This window comes from Diospyros lotus, chromosome 7 (assembly GCF_014633365.1).
Source record: "Diospyros lotus cultivar Yz01 chromosome 7, ASM1463336v1, whole genome shotgun sequence".
NCBI classification, from domain to species: Eukaryota; Viridiplantae; Streptophyta; class Magnoliopsida; order Ericales; family Ebenaceae; genus Diospyros; species Diospyros lotus.
This window is the reverse complement of record NC_068344.1, coordinates 30,757,205-30,775,242: the sequence shown is the minus strand read 5'-3', so window position 1 is coordinate 30,775,242 and position 18,038 is coordinate 30,757,205. Positions and strand designations below refer to the sequence as shown.

The window sequence follows — 18,038 nt, the reverse complement described above, 5'->3', positions numbered from 1 at the left end:
TATTTTTTTCGGATTTTTTCTCACATTTTCTCTATTTTTCTCCATTTTCTTTCTTTTTTTTTTCTTCTTCTTATCTTCTCCTTATTCTTCTTCCTCCCCGCGCGACCTGCAACTCCCACGCACCAGCTCGAGGCCGCCGCCACTCAGCCCTTCACCGGCCGCCTCGGCCTCGCTAGACCCAGTGCTACGCACGCACTGCCGTGAGCTGTTGCCCGCAGCAGCCATTGGCTGCGGCGGGTTGCAGCTCGCTTCAATCGGTTGCAACCATGGCTGCCATGGCCGCACCCCTTACTTCTCCGGCTACCTCCCGGCCTCCACCGAGCCCTCCAACCTCGCTGAACATCGCCGAACTTGTGGCCAACTCCGCGGTTGCCCCCTGCTCGCTGGCTTGTCTTCTTCCACGCGGCCATGGCTGCCGAACAACAGCTTTGCCGCTGCTGCCATGACCGATTTCGACCATCCCTGGCGGCTTTCTAGGCTCCAGCACTCTCATTTTCTTTCTCTCACGAGCTCTCTTGCTTTCTCTCATCCGATCTCTTTCTCTCTCTCGAATTTCTCTTGCTGCTTCTCATTCGGCTAAGCTCCCTGCCTATTTATAGCTGAATCCACCACCTTGCTTATCTCTCTTGGCATGAGAATTACTCCATAAATCTTACAGAGGTGTGGCTTCAATCTTGCAGGGCGTGAAGATTTAGATTTGCAGGGAATGGGTGAAAGTTGCAAGGCATGGCCAATGAATGGCCTCATGCACGCCCACATTTATATATATATATACACTATATATCACATTAATATATACAAAAAATTGCATATTAATCCCCAATTTTATCATAATATCACTTGGAAATTCCCTTATTGCAACTATGCCCTTAAACCTCAAATAAATTTGCATTACAATATCGAAAATGCAAAATTAATAACTTAAATTTTACTCGATAATGACAATTTTGCCCCAGTGTTCTCATCGGGCTATTGTTTTATCTCAAAACCACTGAAGAGTTACTCATTATGAAAAAATAGAGCCCCCTCAAGCTTCCATTGACTTCCCAGAAGTCTCCTATAATGATTCGATTTTGCAGCCTAAATGACAACTGCATTTTAGCTGTATCGAAAATTGTTTTGGTTCTGATCTCTTTCAATATCATAAATCTTATCCTAGAACGTTCATCGAGACCATATCATTTTCCTTAGACAATTTCACATCGAGGCATTCCCTGCAGTCGATTCGGTACTTATAACTACTATCAAGCCAATTTTTCGATATTTTAAACTTGCTTAAATTATGTGATAAGCTCACGAAAATATGGGTTTTTACATTCTCCCCTCCTTACAAAAATTTCGTCCTCGAAATTTGTCATATGTTCTAAATCTGAAAATTTCATCCTCGAAATTAGCACCTGATTGATCAAATAACTAAGAAAGAACATACCTCAATACCTTATTTCAAATAATCTTGCTGTAGCTCTTCACAGGAATCACATATCCCAGGAAAAATTTATACCGACTATAATTCTCTCTTAATCATAAGATCTTTGGCACGTATATCCTATTTAAAACTTGAGAATGCGATTGCATCTTAAATTAAAACCCTGGGTTGATCATACTCACCAATCTCTAGACAAGTACATTTGCATGCCTTCTGCCTTGGTCCCTAGGCTCAAATCCGTTGTTAACAGGCTACACACCCATGGTGTTATCGTTATTCTAGAGCCTCCTTGTTCCGTCTCCGAGAGTTGTAATTGACCTGACTCTCGTCCCTTTTGATACTTTTCTCAATACCAGCCTAAATCTCCAAATCTCACGGATCCTCGATCCTTCTTAGAACTACACTTACTCAGGTTACCAACATTTGCTCGAACCAACCTATTTTCAAAACTTTTGATTTGTCTCCCAAAATCTATCAAGACATTTGGCTTTCGGAACTTCCTAAGCTTACAATGCTTACGACAATCAACTTTGATCTCACGTTTATTGACACAGAGCCTTATGCTTTCATCATTTCTTTCTCGATTTGCTTACGACTTAGCAAGCCAATCTCTGTCTCAACATCTATTTTGATGTTCCCTAACATTATCCTTAATGTTCCTCATGCATCTCCCTATTCGAGAAGTACACTAATAATCATCACTTCCGAGATCCTTGTCTTAATCTCCCTATCATCAAAATATCGATTTTCGAATACCTTATTTCCTTATCTTACCCTCGATCGAGTCATACATAACTTAGCATCCAATATCCTCAAGCTATAATTGGCAATCATCATTAAAATAATCTTGACAAATCTTTCGAGAATATATCCTAGTATTTTCCATTTTTCTTACTTCAAGTGCATGTATCATATCTTAGTAGGCTCCTTATTTCCATAACTTACTGACATTACTCAGCGATACATCTCTTAATTTGCCTACTAGGCTACCTAGATTAATCGTCTAGTCATATGAGAGTTTTATTCTCCAAAATCGAAAATCTCAAGTTTCTAATCGATCTAAGTTTGTAACTTTTTCTACTGCGACCCATTATCTTGGCACATCTGCCATCACTTGATTCTCTCGATCACATCTAAGATTCGCACAATCTTCCAGGCGACAATCCATAACTATACTGCTAGCTAGAGCAGGTAAGTACTTACGTCACTTACGGTACTCCAATCTTCGCTGGATTTCATCCTAATAACTCTAAAGCTTCATCACGAATTCTTAGATCCTCGATCAATTCTTCCAAAAGATTCCTCATGAATCCCAAACCGATTTATCTCCAAAAATCTCGAATCAGATCGCGATGTCTGGTTTCAATCATCTTTTATTTCCCTACAACTATTGCTCTCATTCTACCATTTATCATGGCATTTTCGAGTTCTCCTCGTCGGGTTGACCACCGACAACTTTACTTGATTCCACAAGTCTATTTGGCACACTAAACCGTAGTCACAACCTCCGTTGACTAGGTCTCCTTATCATTTCTTTAGGGTCGATATGACCTATCAAGCAACTCTTTCATTTTTCAGTACCCGAACTCTACTTTGAACCGAGGTTTCCATCTCACTACTCATCGTCAAAGTTTTAGACTAGCCATGCTCTAGTACCTGAAATCTCTTTTATCGAGAATCTACTGTTCTTCAAATCCAGTTAACTATCGGCACATGACTATTAAATTAGTTCTTTCTAGGTACTACACTTACCGTCAGCCAGCACACAAGCTGTCATCATCACCCCGATCACACAGTAAGCTTATTCCTACATCACCTCATAGGTAGCGCCTAGACGGCTCATGAGCATTCATCTACCATGTTCATTTCATACGTTGAGTAGCTTTTCCTTTGTGTCACCCATCTCTTTCTTTGAGGCAATTGGAAACACGACTCTCTCATGATCTTATTGCCATAATAGATACCGAGGTATTCTACTCCTCGAGCCTCGCATTATTCGTCGTGTCGCCCACTCCCAAGATGACTGCGAACCCCAATACAATTCTTTAAATAGAACACTCAATCCATATTCAATCTATCTCATTTTGGGTTGATTCCCTAGGCTTCCAGCTTTGATCAATCACAGCTAGTGGCACACCTCGCATCTTAGATCATTGGGACTTAGACCCACATAAGGTTCAAATCCTACTAGGTTGTCCCAGATCTTCAGCATCTGATCATCTTCCATGCAGTCTGCTATGATGCTTCAATCGACGGGCTTCTCGTACCTTATTACAAGCCATCAATCAGCCATTTGCACGTGGGTCCCTAGATCCAAATTTGTCACTGCAAACATCGAACCAGTAATATCGTCACGCTATTAGGGTTTTTATCCCGTCTCTGCGAGTCACATCGGTTGCACCACCATTGCCTCATCAATTGCCGCACTAACATGCCATCATTTAGCCATCTTCGGCCTCTTGCTTGACTTAATCCGTTAGATCCCTGATCTACACATCCTATTTCTGAGACACTAAATGATCCTAAAAAATACTTATCATTCGATCCTAATTCAACAGCTCGACCATGTCACATTAGACTAATCATCCATGATTCGATCATCATCGATAACCACAGTTATCGTATCATTTCTTGCAATGATTTCGACTAATGATCTAAAATCAACAGTCTCCAAATCTCTTGAATCCATAATCATGGTTACCGAGTCAACCTTACACCCGAATCATATCATAGGTTCTTAACTTTAATAACTAGACCATTCTACTTGTACTAGCTTCCATCAGGCTTTCACTATTCACCGAGAATAGTAACTGTATACTGAAATAGTGTTTGTACGTGAATAGTACACTAGGTAAGTTCCAAGAAAGAGAGGTGGGTCACAAATAGACACACTTAAATACCAACTATTTCCTTAGCCAGAACTTTCCTAGACATGCACTTCCACTACATAACACTTAAATCCAATAACCTCTAAACCTTCCACCAACAATCCCTGAATCTCCAAATATGGATTTCGTCTTACGAACCCTTAGTCTTTTTCCCCCTAAGCCTTTACTTAGGGTTCCTACTAACTGGTTTTATCAACATCGGATCCTCTTAACTCTCCAAGCTGTTATTCCCTAATCTTCAAATAGGATTTAACTCCAATATCAACTACATCAAAGTCACTTAAGTCTTCCATTAAACTTAAGCTTTGATACCAATTGTAACGCCCTGCTTTTTGGTCGCGTCATAAATTGGGACAATTTTGGGACAATAAATTTTTTCTTTTCAAAGTAATCCTAAATCACATCATTCCTCATATCCATCCCAGAACTTCCAATCATTTTTTCTCGAAAGAGAATCATTATACACATCAAATGCGGAAGGAAGGATCGAACCTGATATCTTAACATTAATCGAAATTTAGTTCTTACATCATCGTTTCTCAAAATGTTCAGAATTCAAAGTAGTAGAATTTAAATAAATGGACTACATAATATACATTTCATTCCTCATGCACTCTGCTAAGTTCAATTTCATGCCTCATTCATCCGAGTGTATGCTACAATCTCTATTTGGAACGTTTGAATATTCCAGGAGCAAAGCCTAAGTTAGATGATAAATCATCTAAGTAAGGACACAAAATGTTTTATCATCTATGTATGTAATGTCTTACTTCATCGTAGAGATCAACTGCGCCCTTCTTGCTACTCTTATTTTTACGGCCACCTCTTTTGAAGCCGGGGTGTATGGGTGCACCCTTGGTAAAGTAGCGACGTTGGTTCATACTCCCAACGGACAACATGCATTTGATCAATAATTTCAACGTGTACATATGCATTTCATAGTCATGTCATGTATGCAGTCTACGTGATGGATACATATGATGTCATGTCAATATGATGAAAACATTCTCGAGGATCGGGTTTTTAAACATAAATCACTTACAAACCAAGTATTTTCTATAAAACTAAATCCAGTTAGGAAGTACCACTTACCTTGTCAAACTTATCGGGCTACCTCGATATTCGCGCCTTGCATCGAAATACGTGCATTGCCTCGATTTGTGTGCTAACCTCAAAATTCGGATAGTCACTTCAACTTTAAGTCTCAAAGCATCCTAAGCACCATATTTCTTTAAATAAGCATTAAAACCTATTTTTCATAATTTCTTGTATTTTCATTATTTTTCTTTCTATTTCTTCCTATTTTTCCTTAATAAATCCAAACTAAATATTTTTCAAATATTTTCTCAAATATTTCACAGTAACAATTCATAAAATAATATTCCTTAATTTTTAAAATTTTTAAGAAATTTTATTTACCTTAACTTAGCATCTCAGGCTTTCTCGGTATGCGTGTCATATTTTTGAAACGAGTGCCTGAACCATTTTCTTGTCCAAAATCTCTGGAATGTTAATAGATATCCACATCCTATTTTTCAAAATTTTTCCCATATTTTCTCTATTTTTCTCCATTTTCTTTCATTTTTTTTTCCTTTTCCTTTTTCTTTTCTTTTCTTCTTCTTCTCCTTCTTCTTCCTCCCCACGCGACCTGCAACTCCTGTGCACCAGCTCGCGATCGCTGCCTCAGCCTCGTTGGACCTCGGTGCCATGCACGCACCGCCACGAGCTACTACCCACGGCCGTAGTTGGCTGCTGCGGGTTGCAGCCATGGCTGCCATGGCCGCACCCCTTACTTCTCCAGCCACCTCCCGGCCTCCACCAAGCCCTTCAACCTCGCTGAACATCGTCAAACCTGCGGCCAACACCGCAGCTACCCCTTGCTTACTAGCTTGTCTTCTTTCGTGCGACCATGGCTACCGAACAACAGTTTTACTGCTACTGCCATGGCCGATTTCGGCCACCCCAGGCGGCCCTCTCGGCTCCAGCACTCTCTCTCTCTCTCTCACAAGCTCTCTAACTTTCACTCATCCAATTTCTCTCTCTCTCTCTCTCTCGATTTCCCTTGTTGCTTCTCATTCGGCTAAGCTCCCTGCTTATTTATAGCCAAAGCCACCACCTTGCCTATCCCTCTTGGCGTGAGAATTACTCCATAAATCTTGCAGAGGCGTGGCTTCAATCTTACAGGGCGTGAAGATTTAGATTTGCAGGGAATAGGTGAAAGTTGCAGGGCATGGCCAATGAATGGCCTCACGCCCGCCCATATTTATATATATATATATACACATACTATATATCATATTAATATATATAAAAAATTGCACATTAATCCCCAATTTTATCATAATATCACTTGAAAATTTCTTTATTGCAACTATGCTCTTAAACCTCAAATTAATTTGCATTACAATACCGAAAACGCAAAATTAATAACTTAAATTTTACTTGAAAATGACGATTTTGCCCCAGTGTCCTCACTAGGCTATTGTTTCATCTCGAAACCACTAAAGGGTTGCTCATTACGAAAAAACAGAGCCATCTCAAGCTTCCGTTGACTTTCCAGAAGTCTCTTACAATGATTCAATTTTGGAGCTTAAATGGCAGCTGCATTTTAGCTGTATCGAAAACTATCTCGATTTTGATTTCTTTTAATACCATAAATCTTATCTTGGAACACTCATCGAGACCATATCATTTTCCTTAAACAATTTCACGCCGAGCCATTCCCTGCAATCGATTCGGTACTTATAACTTCTATCAAGCCAATTTTTCAACATTTTAAACTTGCTTAAATTACGTGACAAGCTTACGAAAATATGGGTTCTTACACAAACACTCTCTAAGTGAGCTTATATATCAATTGTTGGAGGCAATAACATGTGAAAACTACACCAATTGTTGTAGGTGCCAAGCCAAAAGATGCCAAGTTTGCCAACACCTAAGAGTAACTCCAAGGAGGAGTGCCATATGGGATGCCAACCCCATAACTGTCGAAATGACACCTTGGATTAAAAATTCTCCACTCCAAAAAGGATAGCAAATGGGATTGTAAAATGACAACAATCTTATTGATGTGCCATTTTTTCAACCTCTAAAGAGAAGAAAAATGAGATGTGTCATTTATAACGGTAAAATTCAATGGTTATATTATTTGAAATATGGGTTTTTAGGCAAGGTGAGCAACAGAGCGAGAGAGAGCCAGAGAGACAACTATTGACCAACAAGTGATGGAGAGGCGAGCGACGGAGCGAGAGAGTCAAGAAAGGCAACAAGCAAGAGCAAGACTAGCGACCAATGGGAGAGTCGGCGAGGGTGAGGCGGCGATCAACGGGGACAAGATGGCGACCGACAAGGGCGAGTTGCGAGAAACGATCGATTGAGGGCGAGCTATCGAGGGGAAGGAAATTATAGAGAAATAGAGAGGAGCAGAAAGGAAATGAGAAGGGGAAAGAGATATGAGTATATATATATAATTAATTTAAATTTAAAATAAATAATTGTATTTTAGTTTTTTGTAATTTAATTTAAATTTTTTAGTTTGATTTAATAAAAAATATTAAAATATCAAAATAACACCTCTATTTTGACATCCACTACTAAAATAGATTTATAATTTAAAAATATTATAATATTGTTTAAAATTAAAAATAAACAATTTAGTACTCCAAAATAACACTCCCTTGCAGTTGCTCTAACCAAAGCATGCCTCTAGAGAGTGCGTGACAAGAACAACTAGAAGGTTAAAGGGATATAGAGGCGTAAGCCGATGATGTTAAGATACTTCTTTCTCACACTCTCTTATTTTAACTCAATCTGTGGGCAAGTTGTGTTATTATAAATAGATAGATACTAACACACCCTAAAATGGCCGCCATTGTAGCGTCTTTGGCTTCATCGCTTGCTTCAACTTCGTCTTCCACCTTCTTTTTCACAAAATTTCGTTCCACCTTTGTTCTGGGCCTATCTTTTGCAGTCACGCCCTTATGTTTGTTAGCGTGAGTATAAGAATTCCTTGTGATTAGCAAAATTATAGGAGATGCATATGGGTAGGAGATATGTATGGAAGGGAATAAGTTTAGGATTCATGATTGATATGCCTTGATGTGATCCTTTAATATAGTATCTCTGTAACAAACATGTATATTAGTATATATAAAGATTTCCTCCTAATGAGAGAAATACACAGAAAAACCAATTCTACCAAACCTTAGACTTCAACATGGTATCAGAGCCTATCTCAAACTTTTTTCATAAACCCTAACTGCCACCATAGGCTAACCAAAACCTCTATTTCGATTGGTCTTGAAACAAGGGGCCAACCATGACTGATGAAAATACTGTTATTACCACTGTAAACCAAACTCCAACCTCAATTGAATCACCCAATCTCAACAGCTTACCATTTGGGTTTAGCTTGAATGATACAAACTTCAAAATCTGGTCACGTATGATCGAAGTTCATGCTGCAGGTCTGAATAAACTTGGCTATTTGAATGGACAGACTTCAAAGGTGGATGAGAAAAATTCTGGCTATTCAAAGTGGTGTACTGAAGATGCAATTGTGAGAGGATGGCTGTTGAAAACCATGGAACCACATCTCATTGCCTTGTTTATTGATCTATCAACAGCTAAGGAAATCTGGGATAGTGTCACCCAAACTTTCTATGATAGGGTTGATGAGCCCCAATATTATGAACTACGTTGCAAGGCCACGAGAACAAAGCAGAATGGACGTCTAGTCAACCTTTATTATGCCGAGTTGAACAGTGTATGGCAAGAAATCGATAAGTGACGCCCAATCAATATGATATGTGCCACAGATCTCTGGACTATGCAAGAGGAAATTCAGAAAGATCGGATGTATGACTTTCTTGCAGGATTGGACGAGGTGTTTGATTATGTCTGAAGTGATCTTCTCCGAATGAAACATGTCCCAGGTATCGAAGAATGCTTCAATATTGTTCGGCGAGAGGCTCAACATCAAGTCACAATGCTCAGAAAAATGGATGCTGGTGAAGGATCATCCATGGCAATGGTCTCCAAAACCACCCCATCCAACTTTCGCACCCTTCGAGCTGTTGAGGAAGCAAAAAAAGATAAGTTGTTGCAGTCACTGCAATGGGACTCGCCACACCAAAGATATTTGTTTTGAAATACATGGCTATCCCGACTGGTTTCTAGAAAAACGAAAGCAGAATAAAGCACGAAACAACAAACGTCCAGCCCAAGCAAAAGTAGCCAATACAACTGATATTGTCCCTAGTATGGCTGCTATGGCAAAGGGCTAAAACGACCACACAGAACCTAGTGAATTACTCTCTCTAATTAACCGCATATCCTTGGATGATTCTCCTACTACCTCAGGTAAAACAGGCATGGTTTTTTCTGCATCTACTACTCAAGATACAGATTGGATCATTGATTTTGGGGCCACGGATCATATGACTTATAACAAAACTCTCTTTCAGTACATGACTTCACCTTCCAAGGCTAGTGTTGTGACTGCAAATGGGGAATCAACCCCAATCATTGGCACATGATCCATAGCTCTTACCCCACTCTTTCACTACATAATTGCTTACTCGTTCCTGCACTATCAAATCACTTATTGTCAATTAGTCAAATTACAGAGCAATTAGATTGTGTTGTGCTAATGTTTCCCATTTTTTGCTTGCTTAAGGATATCCGAACTCAAGCAATCATTGGGCATGGTACTAAGATGAGGGGGCTGTACTATGTGGATGATGTTGCTTTAAGTCATGTTCATCAAGTTCAGAGTCACAATGGCAATACCTTGAAGGATATCTACTTGTGGCATCATCGATTGGGTCACGCCTCCTTTGGTTATTTGAAGAAATTGTTTCCATCTTTATTTGGTGATATTTCAGAATCTTCTCTTAGTGTAATGTTTGTATTTTGGTTAAGAGCCACCGTACTTCATATCCTTTAAGTCTTAATAAAAGAACAGTCCTATTTGAGTTGATCCACTCTTATGTGTGGGGACCTGCCCCAATTACTACTCAATCTAGAATTTGGTGGTTTATTACTTTTGTAGATGATTGCACTCGAATGATGTGGTTGTATACTATACGACACAAGAGTGATGTACGTGCAATATTTCCAATTTTTTACCACATGGTTCGCACCCAGTACTCTCTCCCTGTTAAAATCATTCGAACAATGGTGGAGAATATCTTAACTCTGAACTCTCAAAGTTTTTCCAGGACAATGGTATTCTCCATGAAACTACTTACCCCCGCACTCTGCAACAAAATGATGTTGCAGAGCGAAAGAATAGGCATATACTTGAAACCACCAGAGCTCTTCTTATTGGTGCTAGTGTTCCTCAGAATTATTGGGTTGATGCCGTTACCTATGTTGTTTACCTCATGAACCGAATGCCATCACGAGCTCTCTCTTTTCGTACTCCCCTAGAGGTCCTTGCTAAACATGTTCCAATTCCATCTTCATTACATTTAGATCCACGAGTTTTTGGGTGTGTAGCATATGTTCATCTCCAAAAGGATCAACGCACCAAACTGGATCCTTGTACGGTGCATTGTGTGTTTCTTGGCTTCCATCCTCACCAAAAGGGTTACAGGTGTTACCACCATTCTACTTGCCGCATGTATGTTAGCATGGATGTTACCTTGTCCGAAATAGAATATTTTTTCTGTACTAATCAATCCACCTTTAGTCCTCAAGGGGAGCTACAATGTGATGCCTACAATTGGATTGATCTTTTGAATTTGAAATGAAAGATTTAGAAAGACTGAAATATTTTTTGAGAATTGAAGTTGCAAGGTCCAAGGATGGTATATACTTATCACAACGAAAGTATGTACTGGACCTCTTATCTGAAACGGGTATGCTAGAATGTAAACCAACGAAGACCCCTATTATTCAAAATCACCGTCTTTCCATTTACCCAGATTAAATACCAACAAACAAGGATAGATACCAACGGTTGGTAGGGAGATTAATTTATCTGTTCCACACACGACCAAACATTGCCTATGCAGTTAGTGTGGTAAGTCAGTTTATGCATGCCCTAAGTGAAGACCATATGGCTGCAGTAATGAGAGTTTTGAGTTATCTAAATGGGGCTCCAGGAAAAGGGTTGACCTTTAAGAGACATGGACATATGGAAGTGAAGGGATATACCGACGCGGATTGGGCAGGGAACATCACTGATTGACGGTCCACCTCTGGCTACTTTACATTTGTTGCTGGAAATCTTGTCACATGGCGGAGCAAGAAACAAAATGTAACAGCAAGATCTTCAGCAGAAGCAGAATATAGGGGCATGGTTCATGGGATATGTGAACTTTTATGGCTTAGGATCTTGCTTACTGAAATAGGTTTCAAACCTAAGGAACCTATGCTATTATATTGTGACAATCAGGCAGTTAGAGAAATAGCTAATAATTCGGTGCAACATGATCGAACTAAACACATTAAGGCGGACCGTCACTTCATCAAGGAGAAGTTGAATCTGAAGTTGGTGGACATCCCATTCATATGATTGAGTGAGCAGTTAGCAGACATTCTAACGCATGCAATTCCTGCTGAAGTTCTTCGTAAATCACTGGACAAGTTAAGCTTAGAAGATACCTTCGCACCAACTTGAGGGGGAATGTTAGTGTGAGTATAAGAATTCCTTATGATTAGCAAAATTATAAGAGATGCATATGGGTAGGAGATATGTATGGAAGGGAATAAATTTTGGATTCATGATTGATATGCCTTGATGTAATCCTTTAATATAGTATCTCTGTAACAAACATGTATATTAGTATATGTAAAGATTTCCTCCTAGCGAGAAGAATACATAGAAAAACCAATTCTACGAAACCTTAGACTTCAACAGTGTTCTCGCAGAGGGAGGCGCATGGCTCACACTCTCGTCCGGGCCACTCTCGGCCTCACTCAGCCCGCTCACATCGAACCGCCCAAGGTATAATATCTATACACGCGCACAAATTCTGAATCTGATAAATCCTGTGTTTTTTCGGCGTTCGTTTCTGAATTCTGATAATCTCGTCTGTTTATCCTGGACTTGAGTCGACAGATGGTGGAATTCTGTCTGTGGGTCTTTCTATCTGCTTGCTTTTATGTGTGTGCATGTGAGCTATTAGTGGTTTCATATATTTGGGTCTTTAAAAGCTGAAGTTTTTGGTTTTTAGCTACCTTGATTGGTTGATTTGGGGTGTAGACCTATAAGAAGACATGATCTTTGTACATGGGGTTTACTCTCATACAAAACCCAATTTGATTTTTGTGTCAGTGACGCGGACTTGATACTTTTTATTATTCTCTCCTCGATTGATCGTTAATTAGTTGACATCTATTTATGGCATTTCCTATGGAAGAAATTGATTTTACCTTTTCGGCACCTGTTATAATGTCATTGGATGGATATGTGTTTCCGTTCATGTTGTTTCTAGACTTCGTTATGCGGACAATTGAAATACAAGATATGTGATTTTGTGTTTTTGAAAATCCCTGAAGATCTCGTTTTCAGCGAAAGAGATTGATTTGGTGGAATGGAAAGGAGATATACTTGCAGTGGGTGTTACCGAGAAAGACATGGTCAAAGATGAAAACTTGAAATTCCAGAACTCGATCCTGAAGAAGCTGGATTCCCAGTTGGGCGGTTTGTTGGCTGAAGCTTCTTTGGAGGAGGATTTCACGGGAAAAGCTGGACAGTCAACTGTTCTTAGGCTTCCTGGTCTTGGCTCAAAAAGGATAGGGTTAATTGGGCTTGGACAGTCTGCTTCAACTGCTCTTGCCTATCGTGGTCTCGGTGAGGCTGTGGCAGTGGCAGCAAAGTCTACCCAGGCAAGTAATGTGGCTATTGCGCTTGCCTCTCCTGAGGAGCTCTCTGCCGAATCAAAACTCAGCAGTGCTTCAGCTATAGCATCTGGTGATTTTATACTCTTTTCTCTATCAATTTGATAATTATGAATTTTATACAGTACACGTGATTGGGCATCTAATTTCTTTGAATTTGTTGGAATGGACAAAATGTTGTAGGGACTGCGCTGGGGACCTTTGAAGATAACAGGTTTAAGTCAGAGTCAAAGAAGGCAACACTTAAATCTGTGGATATTCTTGGTTTTGGAACTGGACCCGAGTTAGAAAAGAAGCTCAAATACACAGAAGATCTTTGCTCTGGGATAATTTTTGGGAGAGAGCTTGTAAATGCGCCCGCGAATGTACTCACCCCAGGTTTGTGATCATCTTTGTTTGCTGGCCAGTTTTCTGCTTTATACTTTTCAACAATTATGTGGAATGCCCTTTATGGTGTGCATGAGGTGCACTTCCGTGTTATCTTTTTTCCTGCCAAGATAGTATCTTAAAGGGCCTTGAATATGTTGATGTTTGGGTTGGAGTAAGATAACCCATGTTGCTTTGGATGAATCTTATACCTCAGGGGTATTGGCCGAAGAGGCTTCAAAGATCGCCTCCATGTACAGCGATGTTCTTTCTGCAACCATTTTGAATGCAGATCAGTGCAAAGAGTTGAAAATGGGTTCCTACCTAGGTGTTGCTGCTGCTTCAGTAAATCCTCCTCATTTTATTCATCTGTGTTACAAGCCTCCAAGTGTGCCTGTAAAAGCTAAGCTAGCTTTGGTAGGGAAGGGATTGACCTTTGACAGGTAATTATATAATTATTTAAAAATATATTTTCTATTGAGTCATCTCTTGCACAAAGAGAGTGTGATTCCTCTCGTGGTAAGTGCCACTTAAACCGAGGAATGCAGAATGAGCCTGGCACACAGATTAGGAATAATATTTTTTTATTTTCATTGTCTGTTGCCTGGGTGATAAGATATTTCTGATTTCTCTCTTCCTCAATTGCATTTATTAATTTCCTGCATCTGCTGGCTAAATCTGTTGTATTATTGTATAATTTTAGTGGTGGCTACAACATCAAGACCGGACCTGTCTGTTCCATTGAGCTCATGAAATTTGATATGGGTGGTTCAGCTGCAGTTCTGGGTGCAGCTAAAGCTATTGGTCAAATTAAACCAGAAGGAGTAGAGGTTAATTATTTCTTAAATGCGTGATATTGTCATTGAATTTCATTTTTAAAAAAAAATCCATTTTCCTTCCCATTTGTGTCCTTAACTTCATTTTTCCGCAAAACTAAATCTAATGACTTGCACTGATTTTGACTTATGAACCCTTTGCTTGCAGGTTCATTTCATTGCTGCAGCTTGTGAAAATATGATAAGCGGAACTGGTATGCGACCTGGAGATATTGTCACAGCTTCAAATGGAAAGACAATTGAGGTAGTTTCTTTCATTCCCAGAACAGGGAAACTCTTTTTCTTTGGGGATGCATGTTCAATATATGTTTTATTTTTATGTTTTTCCTGGGAATTGTAGGTTTTATTTCAATGCAGGAATCTGTACTTGGATGTGTTGTCTGATTTGATGATATTCTGTTTGGTTAAAAATGATGAATACAACCATTTATTCTATACCATATGCATCATTGCTTATGACTATCTATAGTGTAATTATTAGAGAATGAGATGATTTGAGGGCAAGTTGGCATGAAGCCTAGCTAGTTTGTACCACTACCGTGTGTTGAAGTGAAGTTTCCTGGAGATATCAAAGCAGCAAGTGGGATAAATGGTGGAGGTCTTGGGTGATTACCTCAACACTATCAATTCCAATTCTAGCATCAGCGGATCACCAGCAGAGTGGTTAGCCTGGGTTATTTGGTCTGTGTCTGTTGTGGGTTGGTGCATGTGACCCAGGGTTTACTCTTCAACATGGCTTACTTTGGGGATGCCCATTGTCGTTAAAAAGAAAAGGTTTCTTTGAGATTTTCAGTTTTGCCTTTGTTGTTATCTGCAGGAGGGATTTAATATATTCAAATCTGAATTTCTTTTTTTTTACTGTTGTTATGGCCATTAGGTCTGGTTAAACATTGAGTTAGCACAGAGAGATAAGGGGAGAGAGAAAGTGTGTGGGAAGAAAGAATAATGGTAAAATAGGATATATTACCAAAGAGATTTGAGGATGAGTTTCTTTTTTGTTGGCGAGTTTCACCTTTGTGAGCCAATTTAAGAAGACAATCTAATAATATGATGACAAATTGTTCATTCTCCAGCCATACTGGCCTCCAAGCAAGCATGTTAAATACACAGCTTTCATCACCACCTTTTGATTTCATTATATACACTGCACAAAGTCTCAATGAACGGAATCAGCAGATGAAAGTTTCATGGGTTTTCTTATTGCTTTTGTACTTTCTTATTTTCCTAAGTAGACCATATTGTATTCCGTTGGCGACTAATAAAATTTCAATCAACTGCTTCCAGTGGAATTAAGGTTTGGTGTTATTATTGTTGTTTGGCTTCCAGGTTAACAACACTGATGCTGAAGGCAGACTTACACTTGCAGATGCTCTGGTATATGCCTGCAACCAAGGTGTAGAGAAGGTATGAAATTATTTATATGTGTTCCACTACTTCGAGTGACCTTCCATTTTACAATTGTATATTTCACATAATACATAGTCCCATATTTTCACCTTTTTCATATGAGTTGCTCCTTGTTTATTCAGTTTTAATTTCAGTAAGGTGTTGACCTTGTTCAATTGTGTTGCAGATAATTGATCTGGCAACATTAACTGGGGCATGTAGAGTTGCCCTTGGACCTTCTATTGCAGGTATGCATATAAACATTAATTTGGTGACTCATTTGTGGGAATCAGCCAAGTTTGGGTATTGTGCCAGAGCATGACACAAAAATTAAACAACTGTGAATACCAATAGTAGTTAAAAGTGATCCTTGTTATGGTGAAAGCACGTGATGTCATCATGTAACTATTTAGAGTCAAATGGGCTTGTGGTACAAAGTCCCACAAATTGTTTTCATGATAGCTTAATTCAAGAACATGTTAGACTTGCTGGGAAAACTCTTGTGGTGATTCCAATATCTCTAAATGTGATGCACCTTTGATGAATGCAAATAATTTTATAATTGATTAAAGTAGAATTGGACCCAGTAAATGGGATTCTGATGATTGGTTTGCATATTTACTTAACTGTACATGCAAGCAGGAGTTTCAGATTTTAGGTGAATGGTACATCTGGAACAAGGCTGAAATATTTTGGGTTCTTTTTGAGATTTTTAGCTAGACGAGGCCATGATACAGTAACTTTTATATGAGGCAAATGCACTGCTTGATAGACAGTCCTAGAACTTTCTTGATGGAAATCTTATGTTTAAAAATCAGGTGTCTTTACACCTTCTGATGACCTAGCAAAGGAGGTACTTGTAGCTTCAGAAGTCAGTGGGGAAAAACTTTGGAGGATGCCTTTGGAGGAAAGTTATTGGGACTGTATGAAGTCGGGAGTGGCTGATATGGTCAACACAGGTGACCGTCAGGGTGGTGCCATTACAGCAGCTCTTTTCTTGAAACAGGTACAGGCTCAATTATTATTCTGCTTCTAAATGGTTTGATTTTGCTGTCAGTTTTTCGGTGTTCGTTTTCATTTTCTGTCAAAAATAGAAACCAAACATTGCATTTGACAATGTCATCGTTTTCCAAAATTTTAAAAATAAAAACTTAAAATGATGTTTGACAAGAAGAAATATTATGTACTTATCAAACTATTAAATATGTGTGAAAAAAATGGTTGGTTGCCAGATACTGGGTTGATGGCTGTGGCTAGTTTGTTGTCAGATGTTAAGAGTTGATGAAGCGGATGAATAAACAAAGATATGAGCAAAAACTCTATTGTGGTGGTGTTTTTTTTTCTCTGAAAATGAAAACGCCGCACCCAATGTTGGTTTCTGTTTCTTTATTCCCCAAAAAAGTGAAGATGCAATTAAGAAACTGAAATGACATCAAGATCTATTGAACTGTGTGACGTTATATGGCAATGCACTAAGAACTTTCTTCTTCTTCTTCTTCTTCTTTGACGCTTGTTTGAGCAATTTGGAATGATTGAATTGTTGTTTTACAGTTTGTTGATGAGAAGGTTCAATGGATGCATATTGACATGGCTGGTCCTGTCTGGAACGACAAAAAGAAAACCGCCACAGGATTTGGTATTTCTACCCTGGTTGAATGGGTTCTAAGAAACTCGTCATAGTTACGATGTAAAATCCAGTTCTCTGTGGCCAACGACATCTCGGCAAATGGACACGCAGTAAAAGAAAGTCTTAAATGGGCCAGATTTGGTGCTGTAAGATCCTGAATTATATGAATAAAAACAGTTACAAAAGGAAAAGTTCGACAGTGATGAGCTGAGGCATCAGCTAAACCCTTCGCGGGTCACTTAAGTAAATTATGAATTGTTTGGTGTTCTCTTTTTATAAGCTTCTCTTTCACTGTGATGGAAAGATATTGTTTCTGGATACAACTATACAAGTGATGAACTGTTTCTGGGTTGTTGGATCTATGGTGAAAGGATTTGGTGGGCAAGCTTCTGAATCTCTATATCCTTTTGCAATTTGGTTCTTTTGTTTTCTTCTTTTCTGTTTACTGTGGTAAAGTAAGAGCAACTCCAAAGGGAGTTGCCATTTTGGGATGTCAAATCATTCATTTGCAACTTTAAATAGTGTTATCAAATCATTCATTTTGGGATGTCAAATCATTCATTTGCAACTTTAAATAGTGTTATGGGATCCTTGAATTATAATTCTGTTCCAATGATAGGTGACAAAACATTAGTGTTATTTTAATATTTTTTACTAAA

General features: G+C 39.0%; 1 protein-coding gene across 4 annotated transcripts; it reads left to right on the top strand.

Annotated features, from left to right (window-relative positions):
- The first annotated feature begins 8,498 nt into the window (after nucleotides 1–8,498).
- LOC127806166 (leucine aminopeptidase 2, chloroplastic-like) lies at nucleotides 8,499–17,779 on the top strand. Of its 4 annotated transcripts, XM_052343261.1 has the most exons (11): nucleotides 8,499–8,517; nucleotides 12,167–12,268; nucleotides 12,823–13,237; nucleotides 13,348–13,542; nucleotides 13,748–13,973; nucleotides 14,234–14,360; nucleotides 14,515–14,610; nucleotides 15,693–15,770; nucleotides 15,940–16,000; nucleotides 16,571–16,758; nucleotides 17,304–17,779. In XM_052343261.1, exons 2-11 carry the CDS (start codon nucleotides 12,203–12,205, stop codon nucleotides 17,430–17,432), a joined length of 1,581 nt encoding a protein of 526 aa, XP_052199221.1. In that variant the 5' UTR covers nucleotides 8,499–8,517; nucleotides 12,167–12,202; the 3' UTR covers nucleotides 17,433–17,779. The 4 variants fall into 4 exon arrangements, with proteins under 4 accessions (XP_052199221.1, XP_052199220.1, XP_052199222.1 ...); XM_052343260.1 differs by lacking the exon at nucleotides 8,499–8,517 and having other exon boundaries at nucleotides 12,102–12,268; XM_052343262.1 differs by lacking the exons at nucleotides 8,499–8,517; nucleotides 12,167–12,268 and adding an exon at nucleotides 12,368–12,427.
- Nucleotides 17,780–18,038: the final 259 nt, after the last annotated feature.